This window comes from Mus caroli, chromosome X (assembly GCF_900094665.2).
Source record: "Mus caroli chromosome X, CAROLI_EIJ_v1.1, whole genome shotgun sequence".
Classification (NCBI taxonomy): Eukaryota; Metazoa; Chordata; class Mammalia; order Rodentia; family Muridae; genus Mus; species Mus caroli.
The window spans coordinates 119,120,953-119,143,123 of NC_034589.1; the positions used below are offsets into that span (position 1 = coordinate 119,120,953).

A 22,171-nucleotide genomic window follows, 5' to 3' on the forward strand; every position below is an offset into this window, starting at 1 on the left:
TCAAAAGGAATTCTATTTTTTCTAATATTAAATTATATCAGAGCACAGTAGGGATGACCAGTAAGGGAGGGTCTCCTTATTTTCTTAGATTATGATTACCCTATTTAATTTTTAACTAGCATATGTATGTCCAGCAGAATTGTAACACTGGGAGATAGACGATAGAGGGAAGAATAATGACATACACAAAGAATTTACTTCCATAAAAACTCTAATTGAAGAAACAGGTTATAGCTTGAACTGATACTTTTCTTGCAAAATGAAGAGTGATTACTGCTTTGACAAGGCAGATTTATGACTAACAGGTAAGAATGTATATAAGCTATATAAGTCAAAAAGGAAAATAGTGGTGTAAATTGCCAAAAAAAAAGTTAATAACTGAGGCACTTTTGATTATAAGGAATTTTGTGCTCTGGATCTAGTATATGATACTCTATATTGGCTAGGTACTCTTTTCGTAATAGATATACATGCACGCACAAACACATGCAAGCACACAACTAGGATCTCAGACCAAAGCAGTCTGTTAACATCTCAGAAAATATGTGTTGAAAGAAGCCAGGAGGGAGGTGAAATGTGTATTCGCTCCCAACAACTCTTATAAGATACTTTTGATTTTTTATGGAGATAAAAGTCAACTCCATAATTTGTAAGACCCAAGGTACAATGGCAATGTGGGCTGGAATTGAAAATAATTTTATTCTCGAGAATAGTAACGTCAAAATGTTAAACCAATCCTGTGGTCTTTAAATCGTGCCCCTGCCAAGTGATGGTATATGTGTCATGCTCATGAAGTCCTTAATAATGGAGAGATTTTTCTGAGACACTAAGCTGTGAACTACAGCTGCTGTAAAATTATGGGAAGCTCTGTAACTTAAGCCTCCTTTATTTACTTTCTTTTATTCTCTATGCCTGTTTCTCTGGAATTATCTACTCTCATCTCGAACCCAATAAAATTCTAGTAAGTAAACTCTATCATAAGCTCTGTTTTACAGGGACCTCGACTATATAAATGACTTTTTTTTTCAGATTTCCCTTTAATATCACTTCTAAGTCAATGTCAAGATGATTTCCACCAATGTAAAGACAAATATGTAATGCTAGAAAGGTTTGCATGTGCATATAAGGTAGAATTCCCCTGTTATTCTATCTCGCGCATTTTATCCTTTGGTTTAGTTACAGTATAAATAATTCACTAGAAATGTAGTTCAGGGGAACTAATAAAGCTTTCTATTACTATTCTTCTTTTTCCCATTTCCTTGCTTTCTCACTGTGTAAAGTATATCCCGCTATCCTCCATCTTTCTAGGCAGGTTTCAATTCTGCACTTCCTTTTATATGACATAATAGTTGGTATAAACTGTGGATCATTATTCTATCTAACCTATGCTGCAATGTTAGTTGTGGAAATGTACATATACATATGAAGCAATGTTTCTTAAAATGTAAATTTTAATTCATAACCACTAAGCATGTGTCTTACCATTACCTTGCCATTGCCACCCTGCATGGCACACAATGAGTTGAACCTTTAGCTCAACCATTATAAGGGTAATAATCAACACGAGATAGGATAGCGAAGGGAAAACATAGCTAATGTAACTAATACATTGTATGACATGGAAACTTTCAGAAATAAAGAGGCTTAAAGTTTATTTGGACAATTTAAAGTTAATAGAACAGAGAAGGCAACAGATCAAGACTCTCCAAGAATCTGCTATGCTGCTATTGTAGCAATCCTTCTTCCCAAGTAAAAGTTTTCAAGAAAAAAGAGAGGGACCTTCCTAGGTAATAGGACTGGTTTGGGGTTGAGGAATCTACTTTCTGTGAGCTAGCTACATTGGAAGAGGGAAAGTTAGTAAGTAAGTAAAGGTCTTGCTGGAGCTATCAGGACAGGAGATCAAAGAGTGGTTGTTTCTGGGGGATTTCAATCTCCTAAGGTCAAAGTACTCAGCATGCCAACTGTATTCGTTCGTAAAATTGATCAGGACAAGTCTAGAAATATTGGTTCATTCACAGATCAGTAAGAAAATATAGGTTAATAAAATATTGCATTCAAATTTTTAGATGGGGAGCTTTCTTTTTTTTTAAATTGGGTATTTATTTCATTTACATTTCCAGTGCTATCCCAAAAGTCCCCCACACGCTCCCCCACCCAACCACTTGATGGGGAGCTTTCTTAAAAAGACTAAGAGCCTAAACCTCAGTGTTGACTTTTCATTGATTTGGTGAAGGATGTAGAATGGTAAAGATCTGTGGGCAGAAGAAAGAAAATGGTGGTTCTCAGTGTAGTGCAGTGGAAGTAAAGACCTATATTTTCCCTGTTTTTTTTTTTTTCTTTTCAGAGATTAGCATGCCCTTTTGTTCTGCTTTCAAGGAGAGGCACCTGTCCCTACCTTACTCTACTATGTCTTCAACCTCCCTCCCCTCTTGTTCTTGGAACCCAAGTGACTAAACATCTAGTCAACTTCACACCTTTTGTTTTTCCAGTAATCGGAATGGGAAAGGAGAAACCTTCTGGATTTGGGGGAAGACTACAGAGAAAGAACCTAAATGTCAAAACCTCAATTTTAAAATCAGGGATTTCCTTCACAATAAACTTGTCCTTTGTGAACAGTGATTGTTGTAGCATTAGTAAAGTTTTGGCAAGGCAAAAGTTCTTCAAATTCTCTCAAAGAATATTTTTTAAACTTGTCAGAGCTAAACAAATGGAGTTGTATTGGATAGAGCCATTTATACTAAGTGGTTAGTAGAAAAAAAAATAATCTTCAGTGTTAGTGTTTGATTTTCAGTCTCTTAAACTTCTATGTATATTAGGGTGATTTTTTTCCTCATTGAATGATAAAGGTAATCTTGTCAGAGTGATGAATTTGGATCAGAATAATCTGGCTGAAATTTGCCAGAGGGATGATTTAGTCAGTCTGTTAATTTTTTTTATTGTGATGCTGATATGTCTCTGAAAGAGAAAAAAAATGTACTGGAATTAAAAAAAAATGTATTTTTCTAATTGTGTTCCATAGTCTTTAATGAAAACAGTATTTCCTAGTGTTGGCTTTAAAAAAAGTGTCACAGGCTATTTATCAACTTGTAACCCTTCCCTTGTTTCCTCAACTAGAATTTCATCAGATTCTGTTAATACTGATAGAAGTGTCTTTGTTCATAATTCAGTCATTTTTTAATTGTCTTCCTAAAATGAAGGCATCATGAAAGATCCAGAAAGTGTATATGTATTAAGGAGCAGTTTGAATACATTTCAAATTATTTGCTGTCAATAAAAGTAGAGGAAAAGTGCAGAGAATATTAAGGATATTTAAATCAACTAATGAAAGTGTTTGAGGGGATGCTGAATCTCTGTGGATATGCCTGTGTATTCACCTTTTGTATCAACAATTGTTTTTCTGTCTCCATTGAGTATGAAATCTTAAAGATGGGAATTCTTCCACAGGTGTTGGTTTATAAAACTCAGAGTTTTTACAAAAAAGCAAATATTTCATTCTTTTATGTAACTTATCCTTAAATCATTTACATAGACAAGGAATGCATTAATAAGATAAGGTCTCTTTGAACCTTACTTTCTCTTTAATCTTCAATTTAGATTTTAAAGAATGAAATATTAGGTGTCCTATCAATAAATTTAAATAGGAATGGGTTCGTCTGAACTAATGGCTGAGTAAAATGATGACATTTCTATATTAAATATGATGATTTGGTATATTACATTACACATTTTCATTTACCTCATAGAGAGTAGAATTTTTATGAGCAGTAACTCAGAAAAGTGTGAAATGACTTCGTGGAGCCATTCTCTTCATTTAGGAAAATCCCTTAGCAGATACTGGTTTTAGTTATTTTGTGGAATACCTAGTAAAAGATTCTAAATTTTCTGTACTTTTTTCTTTAGTTTCAGCTCAAATACTCAAGAGCAACCTTGTAGCGATGGAACAAAGCATTCTTCATTTGGAGAAAAACATCAAGAATTTCCCACAAGCAGAATCTCACCATGATAAGTTTGTGGAAAAGATGATGATATCCTTTATATATTCAAGCATTTGTTTATGTGTTTGCATGTGTCTATCCATCTTTTTACTTTGTGGTTAGTTCTAGACTCCCTATTCTGTAACATTAGATGAATCTGCGTGTATGCTGCTTTTGTTTTTTTTATTAGCAGATTAAATTTTATTTCACCATGTTTTGAATTTGGTAGAAGCAAGAGAACAACTGGATCAAAAAAATTGCCATTTTTCAAGGACAGATTTGATTTTACTTGGAAGACCACAAGATATACAAGGTAAATCTTAGGTGGTTTAATTATATCTGAAAGAACAAAGCAAATAATCTTCTTTAGTAATCAAGTGCTTAAAAGATAGGATCAGTGTGAAAAAATGACCTTTTGAAGGGAGTTATAATTATTTCTTTCTTCTTTGGACATATTCACATGCATTTTCTGAGGGTATACATGCATTTTGGATGACTAATATTAATAGACTGAAAGATAAATGGATAGATACATGAATGGGAAGAGAAATGAATTGATCAGTAGTTGATGGATTTAAATCAGCTGAAATACATGAATAGAGATAACAGTAAATATATCTTGATATATACATATGTATGCGTGTGTATATATGTATATATATGAAAAAGGAAACTGTGAGAAACTATATTTAGTTTGAATTGTTGAATGGTAAAGCTGGTGTCTTGAGATAAACTACATTCAGAGCTGATTTTTTTTTTCTATTCTGTATTTTCAGTAAGAGCCATATCTTCCTCCTCTGGGTTTAAATAAGTATCTCGAACTGCAGATTGATTCACTAGTTTATATCTCTAGAGGGAATAAATACTGCAATTTCTTTATCAGATAATAATTCCTTCAACAACTATATGGAGTAACCGTCTTTCAAGGTTAAACCTATCATCTTTTTCTTCTTGCCCCTGTTTTGTTCCTAGCCATCTTAGATGTTATGATACTGAACCTAAGAGTTACTTAAGGTTGCTACTTGGCATTTACATACAAATTATTTTCCACACTTATTCTTTCGCCTCATTAAATAAGTCTGTGTGGTCCTTTAGTGATACTACATTTGTGAAGAGGAACATTGGATGAACAAGTTTGTCAGCCAGTGAAAACAGCCAATCCTCTCCTAGCCAGGGTTTATAGAACTGGCTTTAGTGAGAAGCTCAATATGAACCTTGCACTTTATTGTGATTAGATTTATTTTTCTTTCAAATATGTCATATTGTCCTTTGGCTGGAAACAAACCTTTTTCATTTTGACTCTTGCCTCATATTCTTAAAATTTAATTTCTGATCCCCTTGTTCTATAGAGTATTTTCTTTTACAGTTGGCTGATGGCCACACAACAGCTTGCAACATTGAGTCTTTGTTGTTCATTTTGAAAAAGAAAAAGAAAAGCTAATTTCAAACCCTCATGAACTTGGCCTGGACTCCCTATTTTATTTCTCTCTTTATGCAGGTAATTAATCATTTTAAAATGAAAATCCAGAGCCTTCTGAATCTATATGTTACAGATGAACAGCTATTCTTCATTTAAAGTGTGACTGTTTGTCCACAAGAGGATTGGAAACTGTATTAAAATGTATAGGATTGTTACTTTGCATTTCATATCAAGGCAAAATATGACAATTTATTACAGAAAGTGGAATATTTAGCATCTTAAAAACATAAATTAATAAATTATACTAGTGAAATTATTGTACAAATTAGTATTGTTCTGGAAATCTTCATGAGTGCTCAGCGAGAATTTCACTCTTCTAGAAAGACATAGCAAGCCCTTCCGGTCATTGCCAGCACCCAATCACCTAGGGTGCAGAGGTCGGCGGACACCCCCACGGTCCCTAGAGGACTCTCCATGAGATCTTAGGATCACTGGTGAGTGGAACACAACTTCTGTTCCAATCCAATCATGCGGGACCTGAGACAACAGAAGGGAAGCAGAAAACCAGACTGACAAGGGGCACAAGTCCCTTCCAATTGTACCAGCACCCGGTCACCTAGGGGTCACCTAGGGCACAGTCAGTGGACACCCCCACGGTCCCGAGAGGACTCTCCACATAATCTTATGTTCACTGGTGAGTGGAACACAACATCTGTTCCTATCCAATAGCACTGGACCTCAGACAGCAAAAGGGAAGCAGAAAACCCTGACTGACCAGGGGCACAAGTCACTTCCAGTCAGCACCAGTACTGGGTCACCTAGGGCACGGAATCAGAGGACACCCCCACAGTCCCTAGAGAACTCTCCACGGGATCTTAGGATCACTGACCAGACAGCTTTATGGCCCTCAAAAGAGACACCACTTCCAGGCACCTTAAAACGCCTAGGATCTTAGGACAACAGGATCCCAGGATAACAAGAGGCCACACCAGTATTTCAGGGTCTCAGAGGAAGCTTGAATGCCAAAAACTTTGACACACCCAGAATCTTAGGTTCATAGGAGCCCACAATCAAAGGGTCACAGAGAAAGCTGGACTCTGAGAAGACCTTAATCAACTGGGATTATAGGAAGGTGTGATGGTTTGTATATCCTTGGACCAGGGAGTGGCACCATCTGAAGGTGTGGCCTTGTTGGAATAGGTGTGACCTGGTTGGAATGGGTGTGTCACTGTGGGTGTGGGTATAAGATCCTCACCCTAGTTGCCTGGAAGTCAGTCTTCCACTAGCAGCCTTTGGATGAAGACATAGAACTCTCAGCTCCTCCTGTGCCATGCCTGCCTGGATACTGCCATGCTCCCACCTTGATGATAATGGACTGAACCTCTGAACCTGTAAGTCAGCCCCAATTAAATGTTGTTTTTTATAAGACTTGCCTTGGTCATGGTGTCTGTTCACAGCAGTAAAACCCTAACTAAGACAGAAGTAAAGGCTCCAATCAGATATATTGAGGGCAGCAAGCACTTAAGATAAACAGATGGCAGGAGGCAAGCATAAGAACAGAAGCAACAGAAACCAAGGTTACTTGGCATCATCAGAACCAAACTCTCCCATCATAGCAAGTCCTGGACACACCATCACACCAGAAAAGCAAGACATGGATCGAAAGTCACTTCTCATGATGATGATGATGATGGAGGACTTTAAGAAGGAAATACAGGAAAACACAGGTAAACGACTAGAAGCCTTTAAAGAGGAAACACAAAAATCCCTTAGAGAGTTACAGGAAAACACTACCAAACAGGTGATGGGATTGAACAAAACCATCCAAGACCTAAAAATAGAAGTCGAAACAATAAAGAAAACCCAAAGAGAGACAACTCTGGAGATAGAAACCCTAGGAAAGAAATCAGGAACCATAGAGATGAAAGAAAGAATCTCAGGTGCAGAAGATTCCATAGAGAACATGGGCACAACAATCAAAGAAAATGCAAAGTGCAAAAAGATCCTAACTCAAAACATCCAGGAAATCCAGGACATAATGAGAAGACCAAACCTATGGATAATAGGAGTAGATGAGAATGAAGATTTTCAACTTAAAGGGCCAGTAAATATCTTCAACAAAATTATAGAAGAAAACTTCCCAAATTCACACAATATCTTTCCATGAATCCAGCCCTTCAAAGGATAATAATGGAAAACACCAATACAAGGACAGAAACTATGCCCTAGAAAAAGGAAAAAAGTAATCCTTCAACAAACCTAAAAGAAGACAGCCACAAGAACAGAATCACAACTCTAACAACAAAAATAACAAGAAGCAACAATTACTTTTCCTTAATATCTCTAAATATCAATGGACTCAATTCCCCAATAAAAAGACATAGACTAACAGACTGGCTACACAAATAGGACCCAACATTTTGCTGCTTATAGGAAACCCACCTCAGCGAAATAGACAGACTCTACCTCAGAGTGAAAGGCTGCAAAACAATTTTCCAAGCAAATGGTCTGAAGAAACAAGCTTGAGTAGCCATTCTAATATCTAATAAAATCGACTTCCAACCCAAAGTTATGAATAAAGACAAGGAGGGACACTTCATACTCATCAAAGGTAAAATTCTCCAAGAGGAACTCTCCATTCTGAATATCTATGCTCCAAATGCAATGGCAGACACATTAATTAAAGAAACTTTAGTAAAGCTTAAAGCACACATAGCACCTCACACAATAATAGTGGGAAACTTCAACACCCCACTCTCATCACTAGACAGATTCTGGAAACAGAAACTAAACAGAGACACAGTGAAGCTAACAGAAGCCTGACATTTACATATTCTCTATACTACTGTACATTTAGCAGAGATTATATCATATTTCTTAACATCTATGTACCTATCAAATATTCACCACCAACCCCAATGTATGCACTGAGCATATGTTTGTTAAGTCATTGTCAATTAGTAATGCAAGCCCTGAAGTTCTCCTACTAGGAGAATAAGAAGTAGTAAGCATTGCATACAATTATTTCTCAAAAATTTTCCAGGTAAATATTGTCTGTAATTTAAGTAATATTGAATCACCATTTTAAATTTTGCATTTGAAATATACTGTCAATTTAAGACGTTATATCCATACATTCTAATGTAATTGTTTTGTTTTTAAATCTAGAAAAAAATAGGCCATTAGATGCCACTATGGTGATGCAAACTTGAAATGCAATGGTTTTAGGGCTATAGCAGAAACATTACCATAGGTTCCAGGACAACCTGAATGGCATAGAAAAGCATTTTTTCAAAAAAGGAAAAAAATTAAAAAAAATAAATAAACGTTTTTCTGTGAATGTATTTGCCCTATTTGTAGCTCTGGAAGCCAACAGTTTTATAATGAAATATGTCTCCTTTGTCTCTCCTTTTTCTCTGACTCAAAATAAAATAGTGTAGAAAAACAAAAAAGGTCTTTTTCTTTCTCTGCTGCATGATGTGTTGCTTAACACACCTATAAAAAGACAGATTAAAAGAAGAGTATATAAAGCCAGTGAATGTGGGACCTGTTATAAGACCATTCCAAAGAGGGATAGTATTTTTATGAAGAGTTACATAGAAGTCTGAAGTAAAGCCAATTATGAGCAACCTGTAAATTGTAAGGGTGAGAGATGAGTTAGCAAGATGTGGTGTTCAGATACTTCTTAGTTTATCTGTATGACATTCCTTACCTCAGAGTAGAGGGCAGAACACATGCCATATGTCAGAAGACTCAAGAAGGCAAAGAGAATGATGTTTGTAGCTTCTTTTTATGGTGTGCTCATGAGATGAAGAGTTAGGTAATTATAGTTTCTGTGACCTGCTTCAGAAGGTTCTGCCTTTTGAGTTTACCTCCTCCATCTCCATCAGCTTATATCACTGATTCTTCCTCGTGCTATGGCCTAAATATCTCTTTCCCATCTGTTTTCTGTTAACCAATAATCTATATAAAGGGGTGGTTCATTTTGGAAGTGATTAGATATAAGAATAAAAACAATTCTTTGATGGAGAAAATTTGTTCCTCAATGAATCACTAGAGAGAGAGAGAGAGAGAGAGAGAGAGAGAGAGAGAGAGAGAGAGAGAGAGAAAGAGTTAGTTTAGAATCCCCCAAGCATAGAGAGAGGGAGAGGCAAAGGGAGAAGAAGAGAGAGAGAGAGAGGCCACTTTGCTTTTTTGGGCCTCTGCCCTAGGAGGACACATCAGTAAGGCATAAACTACTACCACCTGACATAAATCTAGAGAACTTTCTCTTACTTCTAAGTTATTCATGTATAAACTAAGGTTAACCTAAACAACCCAATGTTCCATGTTTGGAGTTAGAATTTTTTACATCCCACAAATGGGAATAACAAAAACAATAAAATTAAGTTTATAGGATGATAAACCAGAGAGTCGGGCATGGTAGTATCTGGATCTGCAATCCTAGCACTTGGGAGGTTGAGGAAGGAAGGTCAGAAATCAGGGCCAGCCTAGGATACATGAAATACTGTCTCAAAAAAAGCAAAAATAAATAAATAAATAAATAAATAAATAAAGATTCAGCATACACATTTATATAAGCACAAAGTTGAAAGGTCATCTGTCAGGGAAATATTTATTCTTCCAAACTAACATTCTCATCACAGCCCTAATCATAGAAGGTTTGTTGTTATTTTTGTTGTTTGCTTTCTTGAGCTAGTTAGGATTTAACTCTAACCTGTGTGCATGTTAAGTAAACTCTGTGCTACCAAGCTGCAATCCAGGCCTTAGACTGTGAATTAAAATAAATAGGTTGTTAAGATGTTATTTAGGTTTCTCTTTCCTTTTCTCTTCTCTTCTCTTCTCTTCTCTTCTCTTCTCTTCTCTTCTCTTCTCTTCTCTTCTCTTCTTTCTTTCTTTCTTTCTTTCTTTCTTTCTTTCGTCATTGAATAGTGGGCTTTTGTTGTTGCTATCGTTGTTGTTTTGCCATTTTTATTTAAAAAAATAATCTTCCAATAGTGTATGGTCAGGCTTTTCCCTTCCACAGCTTTCCCTTGATCCTCTCTACCTCCCTACCCATACAACTCCATTCCCTCTGCCCTCTCTTTAAAACACAAAGAAACACACACACAAAACACCCCACAAAACCAGAAATGAAATCATGCCAGCAAAAGACCATCAAGACTAAAAATGCACATATCTACATGAGAGGAAAAAAAAGGTCTATAAAATACCCTGGAGTTTGTTTTGTGTTTACCGTCTAATTCTTGGTATGTGGCCTATCCTCAAGTGAGATTAATATTCCCAGTAAGACACCACTGAAGCAGACAAATTTTCCTTTGTAAGCATTTACCAATTGCAGATAGTGTCTTGATTAGGAATGGGAAAAATAAATAAACAGTACTAATACTTCACTCTTGTTGATTAACTACTTAATATTTGTCAAATGACCTAATTTTATATATTTGATATTTTAAAAGCTCATGTTTATTATATAAGAAATAATTTCTATGTTCAATGCTAAAATTAACTATCTGTCCTACAATTATGACAGGAGGATTTCAATAACTCAAAATATTCCATAGTGCCACTATAATATCCAAAATAAATTCAGGACTACCCAGTACCCTCCCCCTTCAAAAGGACTTTTGAAACTGAGCTAGCAAGACAAGTACAGAGTCAGATAAAAAGCTGGCTGACTGAACAAATATAGAAACATAGTTTTAACGGACAAAATTACTAAGCTTCCAAAACAAGATTAACAATTCCCCTGCCCTGCTTCACACACTAAAAATCTCAAGGACAGACAAAATGAGAGTCACCCTATACAAACCAATAAATGTCTAAAAAGGTTATTGGCTACCCCAATTAAAATAATCCTAACTACCCCGGTGCTTTTATCCGGCCCTTACAAATGTATAAAAAATGTGATCTTTCTTTGTTCTGGGTCTCTCCTCCAGCCTGCGTGCTGAGACTGGGTTCCCTAACATGTTAGGTAAGTAAAATCCTCATGAGTTTTGCAATGATGCCAGTCTCTGTGGTCTTTGTGTGAGTGAGGGTCTTTTGACAAGCTACAACACCACATTCTTAATTCATTTATTTCGAAGGGCTTCTCTCTTCTTGTTCTTTTAAAGTTACAGTAGTTCTGTGGCTGTGTTTGAAACCTATTGAAGATATTGGTGAGCTGAGGTTCAGAATCATATCCTGATACTATCCTTTGAAAAATAACCCATGCCCGAGTGACATGAGAAAGCCCTCTGAGAATGAAATCCTTACCCAATTATGCTTCCTCTTTGAAGATCTATGACATTGATATTATCTAAAACATTGCAACCTTTGCCAGCACTGTAATTGTGAAAGAGCTGGGGATTTTGGTTGTTCGGGGGCTTGCTTTTAGAAAAGAAATCCTGGTATTTTCTTCCTTACCTGTAACATGATTGATGGTTGACATCACCTGTAACCAAAGACAGGTTAACAAGAGAAGAGCATGAGAAATTTATTTAACTGCTTTATGTGACAAAGGAGCCTTCCAGACATGAAGGCTCCAGAGGAAATGTCTATTTGCATACTATGTGCTAAAGAAATGTCTAGTTCTAGAGAAAAGTAATCAGATAAAAGGGGTATGAAATGTTGTTAATAATGGGGGGGGGGTTATTTACAAGATTCTTTCATGTGTATCTATCCGTGTGACAACCCTGACACCATGAAGCAAGATAGATACTTTTCTCCAGTGGGGAAGGCAAAAACGAGTAACCTTCCTTGTTGTTATGGGTTGAGTGAATTTTAGTTTCACTGCTCTGAGGAAAAGTCAGGAAAAAAATCTAAAAGGCCTTGTTTCTGTAGGCTTCCTNTTTTCTCTCTCATTGCNCCCCCCCCCCNCCCCCNCCTTTCTCCTTTTTTTTTTTTTTTTCTTCTAGGGCTTTCATAAAAGGCTTGTACTATTTATTGTTCCAGTGTTTCTCAGGCAAGAAAGTAACCCATTCTTAAAAGGAGAGCTGTTCTTTTAATCAGCCTGCTTTTTCATTTGCTTGTTTTTATTTTTGTTTTTGAGATTCTGTACACCTATCCTGCCCTGGGCTCTATATAAATCAGGCCCACAATCCACAGAGATCTGCTTGCTTCTACCTCTCAAGTGCCTTAGTAGTAGCAGTAGCAGTAGTAGTAGTAGTTATTTTCTTTACTTTATTTACATTTCAAATGTTATTCCCTTTCCTGGTTTCCCCTTTGAAAATCCCCTATCCCCTCCCCACTTCCCCAACCCTCCACTCCCATTCCTGGTCCTGGCAGTCCCCTATACTTGGGCACAGATCCTTAAGATTAAGGCTACACACCACAATGCCCTGCTTTCTTCTACTTTGAAGAATGTGCTTCAGTCTTTAGTGTCTAAAAGTGTGTAACAAAGCACATTAATCACTGTGTTGACCTTACTGCTTATACTCTGTTGACAAATTTCTTACCACATTTACTCACAGAGATTTTGTCAATGGCAGGGATGTCTCTGGTACAAAATCAGCTTAGCTTTTTGATTGACTGCTGGCTAAATCATTTTCCCAACTGGAGGACAAGAGAGTGACTGAGCAGCAGGAGCACCATTAACACATTGACAAGAAGAGCTGACAGAATGTTAATGACATTAACACCCTGTCAACTAACTATCAACACCTGGGATTTCCTCATAGTGTGAGGGAGAGTCATTTGAAGTAGTTACAAATCAAGTTACTGAGGAAGCACCTTGTCCTTTCCAGAAAATTCAGAACAGATTTGGGGTCACCACAATACTACCATTATGTTAATTTGTATTACACTATTCTCCATTAGGAGAATATTTTAAAATAGATGAAAAGAAAACGCAGTTACTGTGCAGCCAGAAGTATCACAGCATAGCCTTTCAGCACAAGCCAAAAATAGGTTTTAGTAGAATCATAATCTATTCTTTGTAAAGCAAATGCCATATGGAATTGACAAAACAAAAAGAAAGAACAAGTCCTTTTTTCCCCCTCTATCTATCTCTCTTCTTTTCTAATATAATGCTGTAGCCCTGGTCATTTTCTGTCTTTCTAAGAAAAACTGAGAGTTTCAGGCTATACTGGAGGAAAGTTTACCACTTCTGATTCTATGGCCTCATCCTTTATGCCCTGCTGCTCTTTGAACTCAGAAAATTAGGAAATTCAAAGCAATATTTTTTTTATTTCATTTGAGAAGCTCAGATAGCGAAAAGTTTAGGAATTTTTTTTTCTTTTAATGGGGGTGAGTGATAATCATGAATATGGTACTTACATTGAAAGGAATGTGGCTTTTAAAATACAAATAGTTAAACATTGCCTCTTTTAAAAGAAGTGTACTTTGGGTCAAGATATAGTTCCATGGTAGATTACTTTGCACAGCCAGTGCAAGACTCTAGGTTCATTCAATACAACATGAGAAAGAAAAACAATTGTTCGAAATACATGCTGTTAATTGTGGTCTGGAGGATTACAAAATTAAATTAGGACATTAACAGAAAGAAAGGTATACACAATCAAATTTAAAATGGAAGTAAATAGTAATGATAATAATTATCAAAGAAAACTAGAGCCAAATAAAAGTTACAGAAGCAAAATTTAAACTATTACACTAGTAGAAATGGGACATGAGTATGGAGTTGGGCTGCATGTACACAAAGGCATATATATATATATATATATATATATATATATATATATGTGTGTGTGTGTGTGTGTGTCCATATATACAAAAACATATATGTATCAATATTTATACTATATATACATGTGTATTTTATATATAATGTGCTCTGTATTTTATATATACGTGTGTGTGTGTGTGTGTGTGTGTGTGTGTGTGTGTGTCAGTTTGGTATCCTGATAAAATGATTCATACTAAGAGCTGGAGTTGTAGACAGTTGAGTGACTGTCGATCATGCATGAGGCCCTAAGTCTCTTCCTAGTGCCCCATAAATTAACATGCCTGAGTTGGAAGTAGGAAGATCAGAAGCTCATTTACCCTCAACTACATAGTAAGTTCTAAGTTGATCTGAGCTAGTTGAGATCCTATCTGAATTAAAATGAGAACATGACTGCTCATAGTATGGTTTATCAGAAGGTTTTATTTTACGTATGAGGAAGATAACAGCCAGGAGCATCTGGAAGAGTCCAGACCAGGCCATGAGAAGAGAGAGCAAAGAGGAAGGGAGAGTCCAAGAGAGCTCATGTAAAGTGATATATGAAAGAGAAGCTAAGAGAAAGGAAGTGAGGCTTAGATGCTAAAGAGGTTTAGGGTAGAGTTGGGGGAGAAAAGTACTTAGGAGCCTGAACTCTGTCACTGGTACTAAAAGAAACTAGAGGCCATTACAATGTTAAATAGACAACTCAGCCATTTTTTCTGGGTTTCTCTGAGACACTACACTGTCCTTATAAACAAATACAAATTACAAATAGATATAAAAGAAATGGTTGACACTCCATGTGCTTAAAGTTTTACAATAATTTGAATATTTGGAAATGTTTGTATATGTAAACAATATCCTGTGACATGGGACCCAAGTCTAAATGAGAAGTTCAGTTTGATTTCTGTTTGACAATATGGCTAAGGTAAAGTCACACAATATATTTAATATCCCTACATTTGGACTGTCATATATCCCACGAAATTGGGTGTGGAATTGTCTGCTGTTGCATCATGTCAGTGTTCAAAATGATTCTGACTCTAGAGCACTTCTTATTTCAGATTTTTAGATTAGTACTGCCCCTTTCTCCCTCCATCTTTCTCTCTTCCCCTGTTACACACTTTTGTCAGCCTTACACAATCTCCAAGGCAAATCCTATGTGTTGAGTTAGGTACTATGACTTGGTTCATTTTAATTAAACTCATTTAAATGTGAGAAGACTAGAAAGAATCATCCATGTGGTTAAATCATATAAGTGATAAAATACAGTTATTGAGGATTTCAATCCAAATTTTGGTCTTTCAGACCCATGTTCCTAGCCATGATATTACACCATGCTTGAGTTTAGAGAGGTTCATAAATCTAAGATGAATTCTACATGTGTTTCCTATGAAACTTTTATTGCCTTCTTACAATGTCTCTCAAGTGGGAAAAAATGTTCTTTTTGAAAGGATTGTAAACTAATTTAAAAATTAGCTGCTCACTTACACCATCGACTCCAGAAAGCTTTTCTTAATCATAGCAATCAAAATTAATTCCCTTGTCCCATGTGTTCTCATAATATTTTAATACTTTGATGATCATACTTGCTCACTTGCCTGTATTGCTTATGTATATTTCTGTTTTGCACACCAACTCATAAACACTTTTAAGATACAGATTCTTTTTCATCTTTAAATATTAGGCAAGAAGTGTGGCATGATCGTTTTAGAAAGCTAAGTGCTTAGTGAATTTTTGTTTGTTTGTTTGTTTGTTTGTTTTAAATACATTAGAGTTTACTACATAATGATATGAAACTTAACACTCTGGCAAGGAAATAGAGAATATTAACTTTTTATTCTGGGGTGGCCTCTGTTTGCCCAAAAAAAGACCCTAATACCTACATAATGTTAGTCTTTTCCTATGTTTTGATTTTAAAGTGCCTGTATTAAAAATTAAGTCTTTGCCAAGTCTTCTGTAGAAATTGCCTAGTTCTAAGGAACTCTTAGAATGGAGCCTATGCTTTGGGGAATCTGTGTGCACAAAACTTCTCTGTTTGATGAGCCTTGCTCATTTGAAATTCAGTCTAAAATTACACTGAGCAGGAACTTCATTTTTCAAACATTGTCCAGGGAATTTGATAGACATTTGGAGCGTGATGGTAATGGTGAGAAAATAATATATTGCTGGTTAAAGGGTGCATAAACCCGTCCAAGCCACAGGAGACTTGTCTGGGAAATCATCTTTTTCAGAACATGAAAGAAGACTTAATTTGTCTGAAAGAGTTAATGTTCCCTCATCCGGACAATTTTTCCGTTTTGCCACTAGAAGCTACATTTTAAGAGATTAAAATCCTTTCTATGGAATTCATTCATATCAAGTGGAAATAACAGAAAAAAAAACTTGAAAAATACACTGTCCAACTTAGTTATGTGTATAGTTCCCATATATTATAATACATAAGTATCTATTCATAGACACAAAGATAAACCATTTTTCATTTACAGGATCATAAATTGTGGCTATTTATGGATCCAGGAATTTGTTAGTATTATGTTAATTTAAACATGTCCAAAATATTATCAATTATTTATAGCATTTGTATTGTTAAAAAGCTCAGATTTTATAGGAAAGAATAGTAATATCAGTATGTCTCTTTAAATATACTCTTAGAGAAAACTCTCAAGCATACACTATTTTGTTAATGAAGAAAGGCAAATCAGTATTTTTTCGTAAGGTGGATGACTCTTCATTTATCAGTTTCCAATATACCTTAGGTAATGTATATAGTAAATCAATGCTTCTATTAAACACCCCTTGTATTTTCTTCCATTTGAAACTTTATGATACAGGTAGTGAATTCATTTTATTAGGTAATGACTACAAAACAAATGACATTAAACCAAACCTGAAAGCAGTTAGTTGTCCCAATAACATTTGTGCCACTATTATATCCATGGTCATATCTTGCCATGTTTGTCATTATTTCAATTTACTGGTTTTCTCTCTGGCTTATTAGACTATTGATGGCCCCCATCACTGCCCCAGCAGCCTGAATAGCACCTCTCATGACTATGAGAGCTAACCAGCAGGAAGAAAGCTTCCTGAGCAGTAGCAACTTGATGTCTATATGTCCTTTGGCCAATGTGTCTGCTATCCTCAGCAATTGGGTCTTCCTATCAAGTTCTGATGGGCAAGCAAAGCCAGTTGAAATAGCCTGCCTTGTTTGAGAGGATGTCCTTTGGGATACCCCTAACCAGGCACATGAGGGCAGATATTCCATACCTGAAACTGGGCTTTTAATTTGGTAGTCTATGACTTCTATGGGGGGAAAAAAAAACCTGTTTCAAGTAACTCTTTGTGTCTGTTGACACTTACGTGATTGTTGGTTTTCTTATATTTTAAACAGAGAAGACATGAAGTTGTGGATAAGAAAGTAAGGGTGAATATGGGAAGAGTTAAGAGGAAGAGTTGGTCATGAATATGATCAAGATACATTGTATAAAATCTTCATGTAATTAATAAAAAATGCCTAGTTAAATTAATTTTCACTAAGGAGATAGACTTTAGTAGATTAGTAGTCTTGCTGTACCATCATGATGACCTGAGTTGAAATCCCAGCACCTGTGTAAAACCCAAGTATGGCCATGATAACTTATAACCCTATCATAGAGTGGGATGGAGACAGCAGGATCACTGGGACTTTATACCCAGCATCCTAGCTTACAATTCAGTTAGAGTGTCTTTCTCAATGGAATAAGGTGGAGAGTAATATAACAGGACACTACTGTATTACAAAAATGGGATAAATTATTACATTATGCAAATCCATTTGAGAGCTAACTATGGAAATATATGATTTATCATTGCTTATCCTCTTAAATTTTGATGGTAAATATATGTCTATGTGTATGTCTGAAGACAAATATTTATAAACATTTGTATATGTGTGTGAGTGTATTTGTCCAAATTTAGAAAATGCAGGAAGGAAGCAATATTCAGGTAGTATTCATAATTTCAATCTTAAAGGAATCTCGACCCTTTTAGTAGAAAAGAAGAGTCAACTAAGTGAATTTGAATAGTCTTGATCTATCGAAAATATGATATACTAAATTTTATATTAACTGTAAAGTGAAAATTTTCACTTCTTTCAAGAAATTGTACAGTATGGATGGTAAAATTGGTAGCAAAAAATAAATGCAGCTGTTCCAGTTATTTTTGTGTGTGACAAAATATATGAGAGTCACAAATTCAGGACAGAAGGGGTCCTTTTTGGCTCACACTTTTTAGATTGAATTTCATCATGGCTGGAAATGTCAAGGCAGGTGTTCATGTCAAACCTCTACAACAAAAAGCAGAGAAGAAGATGGATCATTATGCACACCTCTTCATCTCTTTGTTGTTTCGTCCAGGACTCTGACCCATGTGATAGTGCCACCCACATCTGTGGTGGGTCTTTCCACATCAGTTAACCTGATATTGATTGTCTGTAACTAGGATGCCTAGAGGTTTGCCTCCTAGATGTTTCTAAACCCCATCAAGTTTACAGTCAATATTAACCATCAAAATAAGATAATTATTTTAATTGCTAAGTGACTGTAGTGCAGTCTAAAACTACAATAGATGTTTTAAATATTCTGTACCATGTTTTTGCTTGATTATGCAGCATTCCAGCTATGAGCATAGCTGAGAATTAATATTCCAACTTCTTTATATTGTTGGAAATCAACAGAGAGACTAAAATGAGCAGCTCGGTATGGAAATGCATTCCAAAAACAAATGAAAATGAACATTATCTTTTGTTGTGAATTAACTATCTCCTTTGTCACACATAATTAAGAATTTGGTGTACTAACAATTCTCTAGGTTCAGAAATATGTTCCTTCCCATGTTTCTACTAGTCATACAGCATATATTTATTAAGTAGCTACAGCAGTTTCTTGCAATATGCTAGGTGCTATAGAATTGGAGCAGACAAATCAAGTTCAAAGAATTCTGCAGGCTGTGACAGAGCTTAATACTCAGGTAAGAGCAAACAAGAATGAAAAAAATAGTGTTTGAGTTTCATTGTATGGCATTGTTATAAGTGATAAAGTGTTAACAAGCCAGAGGATAATGTGCTTTTCAACAGCTTCATTGAGGAAATAAAATTCAAAGGTTATTGTCATATTGTCTAGCTGAAAATAAATGCTTAGTATATTGACTTTTGTGTGATCATCTTCTGGATTCTCAGACCAGGCACATAGTTGGACACTCCATATTTCTAATAAATAAACCAATCAATACATTATTTTTGCTCTACTGTCATATCAGGGTCATAGATTAAATTATGTTGTAATGTCTACTCATAGATCATCTAATATATGGATGAAGTTTACTTTTCAATTCAATTAATATTTATCATTAGTAGAATAAACCAAAGTTTGTGACAACTTCCAATTTAATGACTATCAAAATGATTTGAAAGTATGAGATTATGTCCCAATCATAGAACACTTGCCTAATGTATTTGCATCTATGGGTTTAATCATCACTATTTGCTAGGTGCATTCTTAACTGAATTATATTAAAGAACTCAAAATTTAATATATTAAGTGAACAATCGACTTAGAACTATAGCTACAACTTTGTTTCATTTTGTAATTTCCATTTTATAGGATTTAATAGTTTAAACTCAATATGTGTTAAAGATGATGAATTGGCTAAGCATGAAAATACCTTATGATGAGGCATATGTTAGGTCATCTAACAAATCTGCATAAACATTCATAGATTAGCACATGATTGACACATAGATTTTGCCTTCTGCTCTGTTTCATTTCCCTTATAATGCCTAAATACATCTCATGGATAAAGCATTGGAAATATAAGTTAAACATAGATATGACATGAATATGTCCTATCAGCATCATATGTTAGAAAGCAAAATCAACAATATACAGGATAAAGGTATAATAAATGTAAATAGATTACATGCAAATCATTCTATTTAGTACTGAAACCTCGTAGATCTACAGATATTTTCAGTCTACATAGTATCTATAAACATGATTTTACTAATGGGTCAGAGCAGGGAAAGATCCATTTTGAGATGACATGGAAGAAAGATAAGGAAAGGTATAGTCTAAACATGATCAAAGACTCTGTCAATAAAAGGAAAAATAAAGATGTTCAAAAACAAGTTGACCGTTTGGCTATGAGGAGCACTTGGCTGGTTTTCATTGCTGTTCTTCCCTGCTTCCATCCACTGGACAGAGTTACTGCCTGCCACAGCTTGATAGCTTATTCTATCAAGTCTAGTCTGATATGTTCTATGATAAAACCCACCATATGAACTGTGCATTAGAAACCAAATAATTGCCACAGTTTCTTCAGCTCTCATACCAAAATCAACACAGAATACTTCTGTGCTCCTTAAAATTTACACAGGAAATTATTCATCCTAGACAGAAATAAATTCTACATCATCTGACATGGATTAGTGAACAACAACAAAAGTATAACCTATATGCTGGAGTCAGGAACTGGTTAAAAATAATCATTAGGAAATAAACATGCATATGTGGCGGATAATGTAGAATAGATTCATAAAGCCACTTCCATCAACCAAGGTTCTCCTTCAAGGGCTAATGATTGAACCCACAGGTGAAATACAAATAATTAACTCACCCTAGCAGACTGATACAACCCTGTCACCTAAATGACTAGGGAGACAGAAGCAGGAGGAATCGATATGCCTGCCTGGAGTACAACATATTAGTACATATTTATCCTAACATTCCTGATGTCCTTGGTTTCATGTCCAGCACCTAGGGTGGGGATGAAGGAATCTTCACTGAACAGGTAAAGATTAATTGTTTGCAGATACTTAAGTGTTTGGCAGTTTGGTGAGTCAGCAGTTAGAAGTTAAGTTCCATTTCCAATATATATGGTGTGTTACTAGATTAATATTTCTATGGGATTTTAAAGTTGGAGTTAGCAATCTCTCAAATTGAGTCAAATACTGAGAATATTTATATTTGAGAAACTCTGTTACCACACCCCACTCACACACACACCAAAGTTGCTTTTAGTATCACCTAGGAGTTGAGTGGGTATTTTCGTAAAGCTATGTCAGATTCACTGGAAACCCTGGTGCTCTGCTAACCCTGTGGGAGCTGGAATTCTTCAGCTAAAGAGGTTCGAATAGATTTAGGTATTTATACAAACCGAACTCTGAAACCACATGAGATTTGCTGAGTACTAGTTTACATAGAGCTTAACTACAATGGCTTCCTCTTTCAACATTTACTTTTTTATTTAAACAGCTTAATCGAGGGCTATAAAAACACTGGATCAGTCTTTCCAAATAAAAATGAAATGCACCTGCCATGGGTTAGTTTTACTGTAGAAACCAATCCTGCTACTTGTGGGGAGTTGAGGTGTTCAAATGATAACTTTTTTTTTTAATGCCAAAAGATTTGATTTGGTATTACAGGGTTATAGCTTGGAGTTGTGAGTTTGTAAAAGTGTGACGATTTTTTTGCTTACTGGGTTTGAAATACCAAAACAGTTATGAGATTTGAATTGTTGGTACTTTTTCAAATGGTTTATTTTAATTAAGATATAAATATCCGCGTGTGGGATGTATCACATGCATGCAGGTCAAGGAAAGGAGTAGGACTCTAGCTGAAAAACTTCAAATCATCAGGATTATGAATAAGCCAAACAGCATCACTCTCTGTGACTCCCCTTGCTTCTCATTGCTTTCATGGTGTGACTGTTTCCATCCATACCAAACCAAAAACAAAAAATTGGATACAGAGTAAACCTAGTTGTTGTTTTCAAAGAACACTTGTTTCAATAATATAACAGATTGAGGTCTCTCTCCCTCTCCCCCTCTTACTCTCCCTCTCTCCCTCTCTCTTTCTTCCCTTCCCCCTCCACTTGCCCCTTCCCCTCTCCCTCTCCCTCCCTCTTTCCCTCAACCTCCCCCTCAAGCTCCTCCCTCTTCCCTTCTCTCTCTTTGTGCTTTGTGTGTGGATGTGGGGGTCTGTTTTGGGATATGAGGGTCATTGCTTTAATCACTGGTAATGTAATTTGCTAGGTTCCCCTCTCATATCTCTCTCTCTCTCTCTCTCTCTCTCTCTCTCTCTCTCTCTCTCTCTCTCTCTC

General features: G+C 35.8%; 1 protein-coding gene across 4 annotated transcripts in view; it reads left to right on the forward strand.

Moving 5' to 3' along the window:
- Diaph2 (diaphanous related formin 2) overlaps nucleotides 1-22,171 on the forward strand; it is a 678,308-nt gene that overhangs the window by 406,375 nt on the left and 249,762 nt on the right. For all 4 annotated transcript variants that reach the window (XM_021152792.2, XM_021152793.2, XM_029473659.1 and 1 more), the window contains one exon: nucleotides 3,901-4,025. In XM_021152792.2, the coding sequence (XP_021008451.1) occupies nucleotides 3,901-4,025 (125 nt within the window). The remainder of the gene's footprint in view (nucleotides 1-3,900; nucleotides 4,026-22,171) is intronic.